Source organism: Dendrobates tinctorius, unplaced genomic scaffold, assembly GCF_039654945.1.
Source record: "Dendrobates tinctorius isolate UK_male_01 unplaced genomic scaffold, ASM3965494v1 ptg000028l, whole genome shotgun sequence".
In the NCBI taxonomy this organism is placed as follows: domain Eukaryota; kingdom Metazoa; phylum Chordata; class Amphibia; order Anura; family Dendrobatidae; genus Dendrobates; species Dendrobates tinctorius.
Window position 1 is genome coordinate 11,970,504 of NW_027361696.1, and position 14,565 is coordinate 11,985,068.

Below are 14,565 nucleotides of genomic sequence, written 5' to 3' on the forward strand. Positions count from 1 at the left end.
GTGGTCGCTTGAGGGGGGATTCTGCTTTTTCTAGCACTCGGGCTCTTTATATGGAATCCACAAACTAATCTAGGAAAATCTGCGCTCAAGGAGGCAGATAGCGTTCCGCCCGAGTCACTCAGTATGGCAACGTTGTACTGTAGTTTTTGGGTGCCGAGCTGACGTTTTTAATGATACCACTTTTTTGCAGATACGTTCTATTGATCACCCGTTATTGCATTATTATTATTATTATTATACATTTATATAGCGCCATTTATTCCATGGCGCTTTACATGTGAAAAGCGGAAATATAGAAAAGTACAATAAAGGTATAAGACAAGGGACACACAAGTACGGAAGGAGAGAGGACCCTGCCCGCGAGGGAGTCTATAGGGATTGCATTTTAATAAAAAAAAGTAATTCTGTAGTTTAGATTTTTTCTCGCTACGCTACGCTGTTAATACTTTTTTTTCTTTTTTTAATGGTCGGTCGATTCTAAACGCGGCGATACCAATTATATGTAGGTTTTATTTATTTTTTTTATTGGGGCGAAAGGTGGGGTAATTTAAACTTTTTTGTTTTTATTTTTCGTTAATTTTTAAACTTTTTTTTTACAGTTTTTGGCATGCTAAAATAGCCTCCATAGGATGCTAGAAGCATGCTATACTTGATCGGCTCTGCTACATATAGGCGATGCTCAGATCACCTATATCTTGCAGAAATACAGCATTGCTATGAGCGCCGACCACAGGGTGGCGCTCAAAGCAATCTGCCACCAACAACCATAGAGGTCTCTGAGACCTGTGGTTGTCATGGCAAAGCTTTGCTGACCCACGATCACGTGACGGGGTCGGCGATGCTCTTATTTCCGGCCGGGCAACGGAAGTACTAGTTAAACGGAAGTACTAGTTAAATGCAAGCTGTCAGCGTTTGACAGCGGGTTTTAACTAGTTAATAGGCGCGGGGGTATCGCGATTCCGCCCGCGCCTATTGCGGGCACATGTTAAGCAGTAATTTTTCATTTTTTCAAGGAAATTTACAAAACTTATTTTTTGAAGGACCTATTCAGGTTTGAAGTGACCTTTGGGGTCCTATATATTGGGAAAACCCCAAAAGTGATACCATTTTCAAAACAGCACCCCTGACAAATTGAAAACTGCTGTCAGGTGATGTTAAGGAATGAATACAAAGTGGCATGACAGGAATGAAAAAATGTATTTTTTCCACCTAAATGTCATTAACCTCTGAACTGACCGCTTAAGGTCACTATTTGGTCATGAACTGCTATAGCAAACATCAGGACCGCAGGATCATGTTCTCAGGGTGCTGATGGGGATAAAGAGGAGGCCCACACACTGTTAACCACTTATGATGTAGTCACTATTGACAGCTGCCTCTAACCCCTTACAAACAGATATGGATGGTGCCAACACTGACCGTGGCTGATGCAGCAAGTTGTCAGCTATATTGGACAGCCGACAGCTGCTGGATTGTCACCTGTATGGGGATGCTATTCTCTCAGGTCAGTAAAAAGACGTATTGGCGGTCATTAAGGGGTTAACCCTTATAACTTCCTAGCAAAAAAGTTTCCAAAATTGTGCTGATGTAGACATGTGGGAAATGTTATTTAATAATCATTTTGTGCGATATGACTCTGATTTAAGGGCATAAAAATTAAGTTTGAAAACTACGAAAATGTTCAAAACGTTCACCAAATATGTGATGAGAAAACATTCTCATAATCACGGGGATCCGTTGAAGCGTTCCAGTGTTACGACCTCATAAAGTAACACTGGTCAGAATTGTAAAAATTAGCCTGGTCAGGAAGGTGAAAACAGGTTTCGGGGGTGAAGGGATTAAAGAGAAATATTCATTGCCCTCCACGCCCATAGGCGTGGAATGCAGTAATCATTCATTTCTCTTTAGCAGTGAGCACAGGGGTTAGCCGTAGCAGCTGGTTACTGCCTCTGTGACCCGTTGATACATCCGTTTTATAAGATGCACCCCCCATTTTCCTCCACATTTTTGGAGGAAAAAGTGCATCTTATAGTCCGAAAAATACGGTACATCCCGTTTTAAACCCCAGAGCTGCACTCGCTGTTCTGCTGGTGCAGTCACTGTGTACATACAAAACAAAAAATGATCCTGAGTTACATCCTGTATTATACCCCAGAGCTGCACTCGCTGTTCTGCTGGTGCAGTCACTGTGTACATACAATACAAAAATGATCCTGAGTTACATCCTGTATTATACCCCAGAGCTCCACTCACTATTCTGCTGGTGCAGTCACTGTGTACATATATTACATTACTGACCCTGAGTTACATCCTGTATTATACTCCAGAACTGTACTCCCTATTCTGCTGGTGTAGTCACTGTGTACATACATTACATTACTGATCCTGAGTTACATCCTGTATTATACCCCAGAGCTGCACTCACTATTCTGCTGGTGCAGTCACTGTGTACATACAATACAAAAATGATCCTGAGTTACATCCTGTATTATACCCCAGAGCTCCACTCACTATTCTGCTGGTGAAGTCACTGTGTACATACATCACTGATCCTGAGTTACATCCTGTATTATACCCCAGACCTGCACTTGCTATTCTGCTGGTGGAGTCACTGTGTGCATACATAATATTACTGATCCTGAGTTACATCCTGTATTATACCCCAGAGCTGTACTCAATAGTGATGAGAGTATACTCGTTGCTCGGGTGATCGAGTATTTTGGCGTGCTCGGAGAATTTCTGTCGATGCAGCTGCATAATTTGTGGCTGCTGGATAGGCTGAATACATGTGAGGAACACCTGTTTGTTAGGAAATTCCCACATGTATTCAGGCTGTCCAGCAGCCGTAAATCATGCAGCTGAGGTGATGAAAACTAAATCTCCGAGCACGCCAAAATACTCGGGGGAAACCCGAGCAACGAGTATACTCGCTCATCACTAGTACTCACTATTACTATTCTGCTGGTGCAGTCACTGTGTACATACATTACTGATCCTGAGTTACATCCTGTATTATACCCCAGACCTGTACTCACTATTCTGCTGGTGGAGTCACTGTGTACATACATTACTGATCCTGAGTTACATCCTGTATTATACCCCAGAGCTGCACTCACTATTTTGCTGGCGCGTTCCCTGTGTACATTACTGATTCTGAGGTGCCCCCCGTTGCCGGTGTCACCCTCTTTCTTCTCCCCTCAGGATGCTCAGGAGTTCTCAAAGCTTTTCATGTCTCTGCTTGAGGAGAAGCTATCGGGACAGAAGGACCCATACGTTCGGGACATCATCCAGCGCCAGTTCTGTGGACAGTATGCCTACGTGACCGTGTGAGTGCCAGCGCTGCGCCCACAGTGCTCTGCTTTGTGCCTGCGCCGTTCCCGGTGTGCTGGGTGTAGCTGTGTTTTCACACTTCCTCCATGCTTGGAACCGCAGTGTCGATGCCTGCATTCAGCTGGAACCCCCCCACTATCATGTCTAGGAGACAGGGGGTCCGCCACCGTGCTGATACCTGTCACGTCACGAGACCCCGGAGCTGTAGTGCCATGCACATGTCTGCGGCTGTCTATGCTGCAGTGGTGACCCCCACATACCGGGCACGCACTGAGGGCCCGGGGAGGCTGTGTTCTCCCCTCTTCCTCTAGTAAATCTTCCCGTGATTTCCCACAGTGTTGGCTCGCGTTACTGCAGCCCACGGAGTGTTCCTCTGTGTCCTCTTCTGTTGTCTCCCACCGACCATGCCCGGGGCTGTCCCTGCATGTACACCAGGAGATGGCGGCGCTTTGACCGCCAGGTGACCGGCCTCTCATCCCCGGAGTGATGCAGGAAATCTGCACGGCAAAGTGGATGTGTTGTCGAGGTAGCTATTTATGGAGGGCTAAATTAACCCTTCACGGTTGAGCCAGTGATGTCCAAATTATTCCACAGAGTGTTGCTAGCAACTCAATTGACCACACGGAGACGGGGATCTCTGTACGGGAGTCTCTGTACGGGAGGATCGAGACAGATCACTAATCCCCTTTATTTTAGTCACTTCTTTTATAATCTTTTGCTTAATTATGCAAAGTTCTCAACTACCAATAGCATCATGGTAATACTTCACTTTATAAGCCAATAATATTGCAAGAAAACCGGAAACTACATATATGTCCGTATCCAAATAGCATAGAAAGTAATTTAATGGCATATTCTTCAGAATTCTACACCCCCGGTTCCCTTATCTTGCACCTGATGGGAACAGTCTGGTTTCATGACAGCCCATCCCAATTACAAAAATTTATCTAACAGCAACAAAAATGGAGAAGCGAAACCTTCAGAGAATGGATAAAACAAAACTTCAGCTTTGATTTTAGTTTTAACCCTTCACAGTGTTATTGCATTCCCCCCCCCCATCCCTGGGTAATACAGGTGCAGCATGTGTCCCTCCAGTTATATAGGTGCGGCATGCGTGTGGCCTCCCCGGTATATAGGCACAGTATGCGTCTCCCCAGAGTATATAGGTGCGGTATGCGTCGTCCCTCCGTTATATATGTGTAGTATGGTTCCCCCCCAGGTATGTAGGTGTAGTATGGTTCCCCCCCAGGTATGTAGGTGCGGTATGCATCCCCCTCAAGTATACAGGTGCAGTTTGCATCCTCCCAGGTATATAGGTGCAGTGTGTGTGTCCCTCAGGTATATAGGTGCGGCATGCGTGTCCCATCTTGGTATATAGGTGTGGTTTGTGTACCCCCAGATATATAGGTGTGGTATGCATCCTTCAAGTATATGTGCGCAGTATGCATCCCCCCAAGTATATAGGTGGGGTTTGCGGTGTCCACCCCCCAGGTATATACAGGTGCATCTCACAAAATTAGAATATTATCAAAAAGTGAATTTATTTCAGTTCTTCAATACAAAAAGTGAAACTTTTGAGTGAAATATATTAATCATTACAAACAGAGTGATCTATTTCACGTGTTTATTTCTGTTAATGTGGATGATTATGGCTTACAGCCAGTGAAAACCCAAAAGTCATTATCTCAGGAAGGCTAGTTTCACACTAGCGTTTTTTAGCGCTGTACTTCTTGCGCAATAGAATCGCATACAAAAAACGCATCATGCATTTTGTATGCGTTTGCTTCTTATGCGCATGCATTTCAACCAATTTCTAACCATGTTTTCTAAAACGCATGCAATTTTAAACTGTTTAGACTGTAATGTGATTTTTTTTTTTTTTTTTTTTTTTTTGCGCATTCCGTGCGCATGCGTTTTTTAGAGACAGGTCGGACGGACCAAAAATGCAACAGGTCGCGTCCGGTGCGCCTAGGCGCACACTACAAAAAACGCATGCGCACGAAAACGCATACGCTAGACATGCGCCCCCATGTTGAAGATAGGGGCGCAGGACGCATGTGCATGGCCTCCCACAAAGCGCAGCGATAAACGCTAGTGTGAAACCAGCCAAAATTTGAAATGTTGGCCTACTGAAATGTACGTTCAGTAAATGCTCTCAATACTTGGTCAGGCTCCTTTTGCATCAATTACTGCATCTATGCGGCGTGGCATGGAGGTGATCAGCCTGTGGCACTGCTGAGGTGTTATGGAAGCCCAGGTTGCTTTGATAGCAGCCTTCAGCTCGTCTGCATTGTTGGGTCTGGTGTCTCTCATCTTCCATTTGACAATATCACATAGATCCTCTATGAGATTAAGGTCAGGAGAGTTTGCTGCCTATCAAGCACAGCGATACTGTTGTGTGTAAACCGGGTATTGGTGCTTTTGGCAGTGTGGACAGGTGCCAAGTCCTGCTGGAGAATGAAATGTCCATCTCTAAAAAGCTTTTTATTAAATTTAAATAGTCATATTGACAACCATTTAGTCTCCAGTCATTGGACATTGTTACAGAAATATCCTCAAAACATTAATCGGCTAAATATAACAATAATTTAACATGGCTAAATATTATAGGAAAAAGGAGAAAGGGAAGGAGTGATGACAACAGATTAAATAGCTCTATTACATCTCTATGACCACAGTGTTTTATGTGAACGATCTCCAGCTGTCCTGTTTCCTCAGATATCATATTGTATCTTTGGTGGACGAGGCAATTGTCCTTTCTGATAGACAATTGTCATTCACCAATGCCACGATCTCAGTTAATGACGGACATTTGGGGTTTTTCCAATATCCTGCGATTTTAATTCTAGTAGCTATGAGGATGTGCGCAATCACCGTCCTGAACTCAAGTGGAACTAAGTCCAGGTCAATGGCCAGAAGCGCCTGCTCTCCCAATTTTTATTGGGATGCCACTAATCTGTGACACTAAGGCTGGTTTTACACTTAAAATAATTTTTGCTGGCCGTTTTTGCGGCCCGAATAGATTTCTATGGGGCCGCAAAATCGGCCCTCAAAAATTAGGAGGGCTGTGCTCTGTATGGCCGTCAGGGCTGTATTTGCGGCCGTGAAAAAATATCGAGCTTGCTCGATATTTTTCACAGCTTATGGACACGGCCGCAATGCATTTCAATGGTACCGCAAAAACAATGTTAAGTTGTTTTTGCGGTACACCGTATTTGCAGATTGCTGTTTTTTTCCCTGCTATTTGTTATAACAGGGGAAAACTGCGATCTGAGAAGGCTTTTTTGTGGCCCATTTTTGTGGGAGACCACAAAAATCATAGCAATACGGCCTGGAAAAAACGGGCCGCAAAATACACGGCAAGTGAAAAACCAGCCTAAATGGAAGATTGCGTCCCAGAGCTGCTTTACTTTATGGCCGTCCCACCAGACATGTATCATATCGGCGTTGGCGTCTCCGCACCTCCAGCACACATCTGGGGAGCTGCGGTAGATCTTAGACAATCTGTACTGTGTGAAGTACCACCTGTACAGCAGCTTTCTGGCGTTCTCCAGGTGATAGGGACACATTCTAAGTGCACCAATCAGTGAGAAGGACGTCCGCCATTGACCCGGGGTGATCCCGCATTGCAGATCTGTCTCCCATTTGTGGAGATAACGAGCCCAGAGAGGGGAACGTCTCCTCCAGCATATGGTTGTATCTTACAGAGAGCACTCTTATTTGTCGCGCTGGGGCGAGGAGCATTGCATATAATTTTGAGTTGTGAAAACATATCTTTGTTCCCTTGTAAAAAAAAAAAATGTCGTATTTGTAGTTATTCATAATCTCGCTTTGGAATGAGGTATTTCTCCCTGATTGTAGAGAAGGACAGCAATATTCCTCCCAGCGCCACTTCCACTGTTGGTGGCAGACACAGTTTCCTAACATCACCGGAGTTAGGCCCAGAATGAAAAAACGATGCAACATTTGGGCATTTTATGAGATGTTTCTCGATTTCTATCCAATGTCTGTAGTAATAATAATAGTTTTTTATTTATATAGCGCCAACATATTCCGCAGCGCTCTACAATTAAGCGGGGACATGTACAGACAATAAATTCAGTACAAGTTTAAGACAATTTAAACAGTGACATTAGGAGTGAGGTCCCTGCTGCTATCCTTATCATTCCACATCAACCTCAGTTGTTCAAATACGGCTGCCCTCTAATACCTTACCACTGAGGGGCAGCCCAGACTTCCCTCTTTTATTGGGATATATAGTATATCTGCTTTAACTCTGTGCTGTTTTTCCTACCATATGTATTTTCATATGATTGTTTGTAACTCTGAATATTTTCATGGGGACTGTGATAGGGAGGTTGCGGAATACGTACAATATCTGGGGGGATTGTGATCATTTTTACGGACGCTATTCTTCCTAACCAGGACTTGTCGTGTTGTCTCATGAGCAGCATGTCGCCTTTGATCTTTTGTCTTAGAGCTTCATAATTTAATGAGGGCATTTTATCTACTGAGGACGCCAAGCGGATTCCAAGATATGTTATATTTTCAGTATCCCACCTAAAGGGGTACACAGCTTTAAGATTTACCGGATACTGGACGGGGAGGGTGTTAGATTCAGAATTTGGCATTTAGGAATATTCAATTTATAATATGATACTTGGGTAAATGAGTCTATCACTTCCATTACTCTATTGAGCAAGTTTTCGGGATTGGTAAGGGACAAAATAATGTCGTCAGCAAATAAGCCGATTTTGTGCTCTACATTACCAATTTTAATACCAGCTATCCCAGGGTGTGATCCTATTTTATTTTATTTTTTTTAAAAAATTTTATTTTACCGATGAATACATTAATTTTTTTTTTCTAAACACTTTATGTAACCTTTCTTATATAAATAGCAATTATCAGGTCCCTTTTGGATCTTCCCTCAAATCATCAGAGGTGTGAAATGTTCCATTTTTGTGAGTTCTCAGGAAGGCGCCCTGGGTTCTGAGACCAGGAAAACTGCTTTTTCCCAGGATAACATATGTTATGACCTCTGTGAGTCCCACCGGGTATTTATGTGCGGTATGTGTCCGCCTGGATATATAGGTATGGTATGCGCCCCTAGCCCCCCCCCCCCCCAGGTGTATAGGTGCGGTATGTATCCCCCCGGGAATATAGGCTGTGTTGTGTCCACCCCCCCCCCCTGCCGGGCATATACAGCTCTGGCAAAAATTAAGAGACCACTGCGCAGTTTTATAAAAAATCAGCTTCTCTACATGTCTGACAGCCATTCCATTCCAGTGTCAGTTGAATTCCAACCAGAGTACAGCTCATTCTACTTAATGTGCTTCAGATTAGGTGATGACCTGAACCAAATCTTATTTAACTAAAAAAAAAATATAAACCCTGCAATCCTCTTGCAATAGGACAAGCTGGATGGCAAAACAAGCACTAGTAATATCTCAAAATTAATGGGAATGAAAAAAACAACTTTTCACCATGCCAAAGTAGTTGAAAAGAAAAGTCTTTAGTGAGGAAAAGGGCTCAATTCTGGCTTTTCTAGCAGAGGGATTCAATGAACGTCATGTTGCCTCCATCCTTAAAATTTCTAAGACTGCAGACCATTACAACAAGGTCAAGCAGAAGACATTGGGGACAACAAAGCTACAAGACCGGCAGAGGGTGAAAATGACACTCCACTGACCGGGATGACCGTCATCTTATTCGAATGTCACTCAGCAACCGCAGGATGACATCAAGTGACCTACAAAAGGAATAGAAAATGGCAGCTGGGGTGAAATGCACGGCAAGAGCAGTTTGTCGGTCACAAGCCATCAAAGATCTGCTTACATTTTTGTACCAGGACTGGCGTGAGGTCACCCAAAAGCAGTGTGAAAGACTGGGTGGAAAGCATGCCAAGCTGCGTGAAAGCTGTGATTAAAAATCTTGGTTATTCCACAAAATCTTGATTCCTGAACCCTTCTTGAGTTAAAACATTAGTATTGTTGATTTTAAATTATGAACTTGTTTTCTTAGCATTATTTGAGGTGTGCAAGTACTGCATTTTTTTATTTTAGCCATTAACCATTTCTCATTTTCTGAATATAAATACAAAATTTAATGCTTGGAAATTCGAACACATGTCAGTAGTTTATAGGTATATTTTGGAGTAAAATGTAAATTACTCTTATTCTATAAAGAGAAAAAAACAGACAAACTGAAAATTTTGCAGTGGTCTCTTAATTTTGCCAGAGCTGTACGTGTGGTATGTGGCCCTCCGGGTATGTGCAGTCTGCGTAGCCTTGGGTATATAGGTTCTGTATGCGTTCCCCCTGTGTATATAGGTGTGTTATGCGTCCCCATCCCCCAGGTATATAGGTGCGGTATCTGTCCCCCCCAGGTATGTAGGTGATGTTTGCGTCCCCCTGGGTATATAGGTTCGTTTGCGTTTCTCCCCCACCCCCCAGGTATATAGGTGCGGTATGCATCCCCTGGGTATATAGGTGCTTTATGCTTCATCCCCTCCAGGTATATAGGTGTGGTATGCGCCTCTACAGGTAAATAGGTGTGGTGTTCGTCTCTCCGGGTATATAGGTGCGGACACCTGACTTTTCTCCGTCCTGTAGTTGCAGCCGCTGCGGTCGGGAGTCTCGGTTGCTCTCCATGTTTTATGAGCTGGAGCTGAATATCCAGGGCCACAAGCAGCTGACAGACTGCGTCACCGAGTTTTTAAAGGTACGGCTGTCGTGTGTGCTGGTATGTTGGCCCCTGTGCAGCCCCTTAGGTGCTTCACCCACACTGTGTCTTCTGACAGGAGGAGCGGCTGGAAGGAGACAATCGCTATTTCTGTGAAGGCTGCCAGAGTAAGCAGAATGCCACGCGGAGGATCCGGCTGCTGAGGCTGCCACCCACTCTCAACTTGCAGCTCATGCGCTTTGTGTTTGACAGGTAAGTGGATGTTGCCTTCAGCTCATGGATGGCGCCTCTCGTTGTGCAGTTTCACTGAAGATCTCTTTACTGTCTGCAGGCAAACGGGTCACAAGAAGAAGCTGAACACATACATTGGATTTAGTGAAACCCTAGAAATGGATCCGTTCATGGATCAGGCAGGTGGGTGGACGTCACATTATGGTGGCTGCACCTTTCTCACTCTCAACCCACACTGACTGCAGCAGTACAGTGAGCGCAGTTACGGAGTAAAGTACAGGATGTAACTCATGATCAGTTATGTATGTACACAGTGACTGCTCCAGGAGAATAGTTAGTGCAGCTCTGGGGTATAATGCAGGATGTAACTCGGGATCAGTAATGTATGTACACAGTGAGTGCAGCTCTGGAGTATAATACTGCATGTGTACATGCACTGGTTGCTGGTTCTGTGTACTTTCTTCCCTGTGTGCAGATGTCTGTATACTGTGCATTGCTGTGTGGTCCCTTTGGTCGGCTCGTGGGTGTCACCTGTTCTCTGAGTGTCGTCTTCCCCCTCAGGCAGTAAATCCGTGTATGAGCTGAGTGCCGTCCTCATCCACAGAGGGGTGAGCGCCTACTCCGGACACTATATCGCCCACGTGAAGGACCCGCACACCTCTGAGTGGTACAAGTTTAACGATGAAGAGATTGAGAAGATGGAGGTGAAGAAGCTGCAGCTGGGGATAGAGGAAGATCTAGGTAACTGCTCCGTGGTACCTGTGACTCTTGCCCTTCTCTGGCAGATCTGTCTTGCTCGTTGAGTTCGGAGCAGCGTGCGCGGATGTACACACGTGTCATGTCACAGGATGTCCTGAAATGCTCTGTGCATTTGGTAGCCCTACTCCCCCTATGACCACTCTCGGGATCGCCTTTTGTGTGTCGCTCTGAATCTTAGTTCTTTCCTTCTTTACCCTGTGCTGTGCACTGATGACGGTAGACCCTCGTTCTCTCCACTGGGACGTGGCGCTGGTATGATTTGGGTCTTTTGCCAGGCAGATGTAATGATCGCGGTCGTCTCTATTCTCTTCCCCTTGTTAGCGGAGCCATCAAAATCGACAACACGGAAACCCAAGTGTGCGAAGGGCTTCCACTGCTCACGCAACGCCTACATGCTGGTGTATAGGCTGAAGGCGGAAAAGCTGCAGGACATGGACTGTGAGCTTCCAGGTGAGTGCCTCTCCACCACCACTACCTTCTCAGGGTGGAGATGGACATCTACCCGGACCACTCTGATCCCGCACGGGGCGGACATCTACCCTGACCACACTGATCCCGCACGGGGCGGACATCTACCCTGACCACACTGATCCCGCACGGGGCGGACATCTACCCTGACCACTCTGATCCCGCACGGGGCGGACATCTACCCTGACCACTCTGATCCCGCACGGGGCGGACATCTACCCTGACCACTCTGATCCCGCACGGGGCGGACATCTACCCTGACCACTCTGATCCCGCACGGGGCGGACATCTACCCTGACCACTCTGATCCCGCACGGGGCGGACATCTACCCTGACCACTCTGATCCCGCACGGGGCGGACATCTACCCTGACCACTCTGATCCCGCACGGGGCGGACATCTACCCTGACCACTCTGATCCCGCACGGGGCGGACATCTACCCTGACCACTCTGATCCCGCACGGGGCGGACATCTACCCTGACCACTCTGATCCCGCACGGGGCGGACATCTACCCTGACCACTCTGATCCCGCACGGGGCGGACATCTACCCTGACCACTCTGATCCCGCACGGGGCGGACATCTACCCTGACCACTCTGATCCCGCACGGGGCGGACATCTACCCTGACCACTCTGATCCCGCACGGGGCGGACATCTACCCTGACCACTCTGATCCCGCACGGGGCGGACATCTACCCTGACCACTCTGATCCCGCACGGGGCGGACATCTACCCTGACCACTCTGATCCCGCACGGGGCGGACATCTACCCTGACCACTCTGATCCCGCACGGGGCGGACATCTACCCTGACCACTCTGATCCCGCACGGGGCGGACATCTACCCTGACCACCACTACTAGGGTACTGAAAGAGTTAGCAGAGGAAATTGCAGAACTACTAACAGAATCTCTAAAAATAAATACTGGCGAACAGGAGAAGTCCCAGAAGACTGGAGAAAGGGACATTTGCCCATCTTCAAAAAAAAAAAAAAAAGAAAGATGATGGAGGCAGGAATTATGCTTTACTACTTTGATGGAATCACAGACTGGGTGAATCTGGGAAGTGTGGTAGATATAGTATATCAGTGCTTTGCTGAAGTCTAGATAAGTATCTCATACTTATTGAGAAAATGGCCAAGTATGGGATTGACAAGGTTACGGTTTGGTGAATTCATAACTGGCTCAGCGATCATACTCAGAGTGGTAATAAATGACTGCTCATCCAATTGAAAGTGTCACAAATGGGGTTTCTGCAAGTCTCAGTCCTGACTGCAGTGTGTTCAACATTTTTGTAAATGATCTAGATAAGGGAACTGAAGGTAAACTGATCAAATATGCAGACGATGCAATAGGAGGGATAGCAAACACTAGAGCAGACACAGGATTCAGAAGGATCTAGATAAGCTTGAACGATGGGCAGCAACTATTAGAATGGTATTTAACGGAGAAATGCAAGATTCTACATTTGGGCAAGAAAAATGAAAATCACATCTACAGAATGGGAGAAAAAGAACTAAGCAACAGCATGTGTGAAAAAGATTTTGGTATACTAATAGATCACAGACTGCACATCAGTCAACAGTGTGATGCAGCAACAAAAAAGGAAAACACAGTTCTAGGATGTATTAAGAGAATTATAGTCTTGAACACGTGAAGTAATTATCCCCCTCTACTCGTCCTTGGTCAGGCATCATCTAGATAATGGAGTCCAGTTCTGGGATGTAAAACAGAATCAAAGTCTAGAATACGTGAAGTAATTATCCTCCTCAATCAGTCTTCATCTGGAATACTTTGTACAGTTTTGGACACCACATTATATAAAAGACATTGAAAAACTGGAGCAAGTTCAGAGAAGAGCGAAAAGGAAGATGAGCAAACTGTAAAGTATGTCCTACGAGGAACGGTTAAAGGATCTGGGAATGTTTAGCTTGTAAGAAAGAAGACTAAGGAAAACCTAATGGCTGTCTACAGATATCTGAATGGCTGTCAAGTGTCGAGGGATCATTATTATTATGTACACATGGAAACACGAGAAGCAATGGAATGAAACGGAAAGGAGAAGATACAGATTAGATATTAGAAAAGAAAACTTTTTGACCGGGCGATCAATGAATGGAACAGGTGGCCGCGAGAGGTGGTGAGTTCTCCTTCAATGGAAGTCTTCAGAGGTTGGACAGACATCTGTGTGAGAAGGTTTAATGACTCCTGCATTGAGTCGGGGGTTGAACACGAGGACCTCGGGGGTCCCATCCAAGTCTAACATTCTGTGATTCTACTCTGATCCGTCCCTTCCACCACTGCTGACTGCTGTAGGACGGACATTTACTCTGACTACTTTGACCCGTTATTTCGGTCCCCCGCAATGGTGATGGATCAGATATTGACAGATGCTCAAGCGGTTCTGTGATTGCTGCTAATGGCTGCACTGTGGACATTTACCCTGACTACTCTGAGCCGACACCTACACATCTACCCAGACTACTGTGATCTGTCCCCACCACCATTGCTGACTGCTGTATGGTGGACTTTTCCAAATTAAATTGTAAAGTCCAAATACGTGCTCGGAGAGAACCACGCTGACACTATTTAAGTCAGAACAGAACTCTGTTTATTACATCATTGGTCACTCTTTAGATAGGTATTTCCTGGACATGCATTGTAACAATATAATTGGCTCAGCTTATCTATATATGTGCTGGCATTAGCATACATACATCTCATTGGCTATAGTTAATGTCATCTATACTCACCTTTACTCTGTCGCTTCATTGGGGGACACAGAACCATGGGGTGTTATGCTGCTGTCCACTAGGAGGCGACACTATGCATAATTTGAAAAAGATTAACTTTGGCTCCTCCTATGCAGTATACACCCCTGGACGGCGTCAACCTTCTCCAGTTTTTGCTTAGTGTCACACGGAGGCACACCTAAAGATTTATTTTTTTGACGGATTACAGATGAAGAAAAGTGGGTCTCCAGCGAGACTCCCAGCATGGCTCCTTCCTCAGCCACCTATTATGGGGTGCCAGGTTGAAGTTGAGATGACTATTCCCCATGTCGCTCCTTCCCCAGTCCCTCGGGTACTGG

General features: G+C 45.5%; 1 protein-coding gene across 1 annotated transcript in view; it reads left to right on the forward strand.

Annotated features, from left to right (window-relative positions):
* Window positions 1-14,565, forward strand: part of USP48 (ubiquitin specific peptidase 48) — a 52,527-nt gene that overhangs the window by 12,956 nt on the left and 25,006 nt on the right. The window contains exons 5-10 of the mRNA XM_073570138.1: window positions 3,202-3,326; window positions 9,945-10,053; window positions 10,133-10,266; window positions 10,346-10,428; window positions 10,807-10,986; window positions 11,326-11,454. Of these exons, the coding sequence (XP_073426239.1) occupies window positions 3,202-3,326; window positions 9,945-10,053; window positions 10,133-10,266; window positions 10,346-10,428; window positions 10,807-10,986; window positions 11,326-11,454 (760 nt within the window). The remainder of the gene's footprint in view (window positions 1-3,201; window positions 3,327-9,944; window positions 10,054-10,132; window positions 10,267-10,345; window positions 10,429-10,806; window positions 10,987-11,325; window positions 11,455-14,565) is intronic.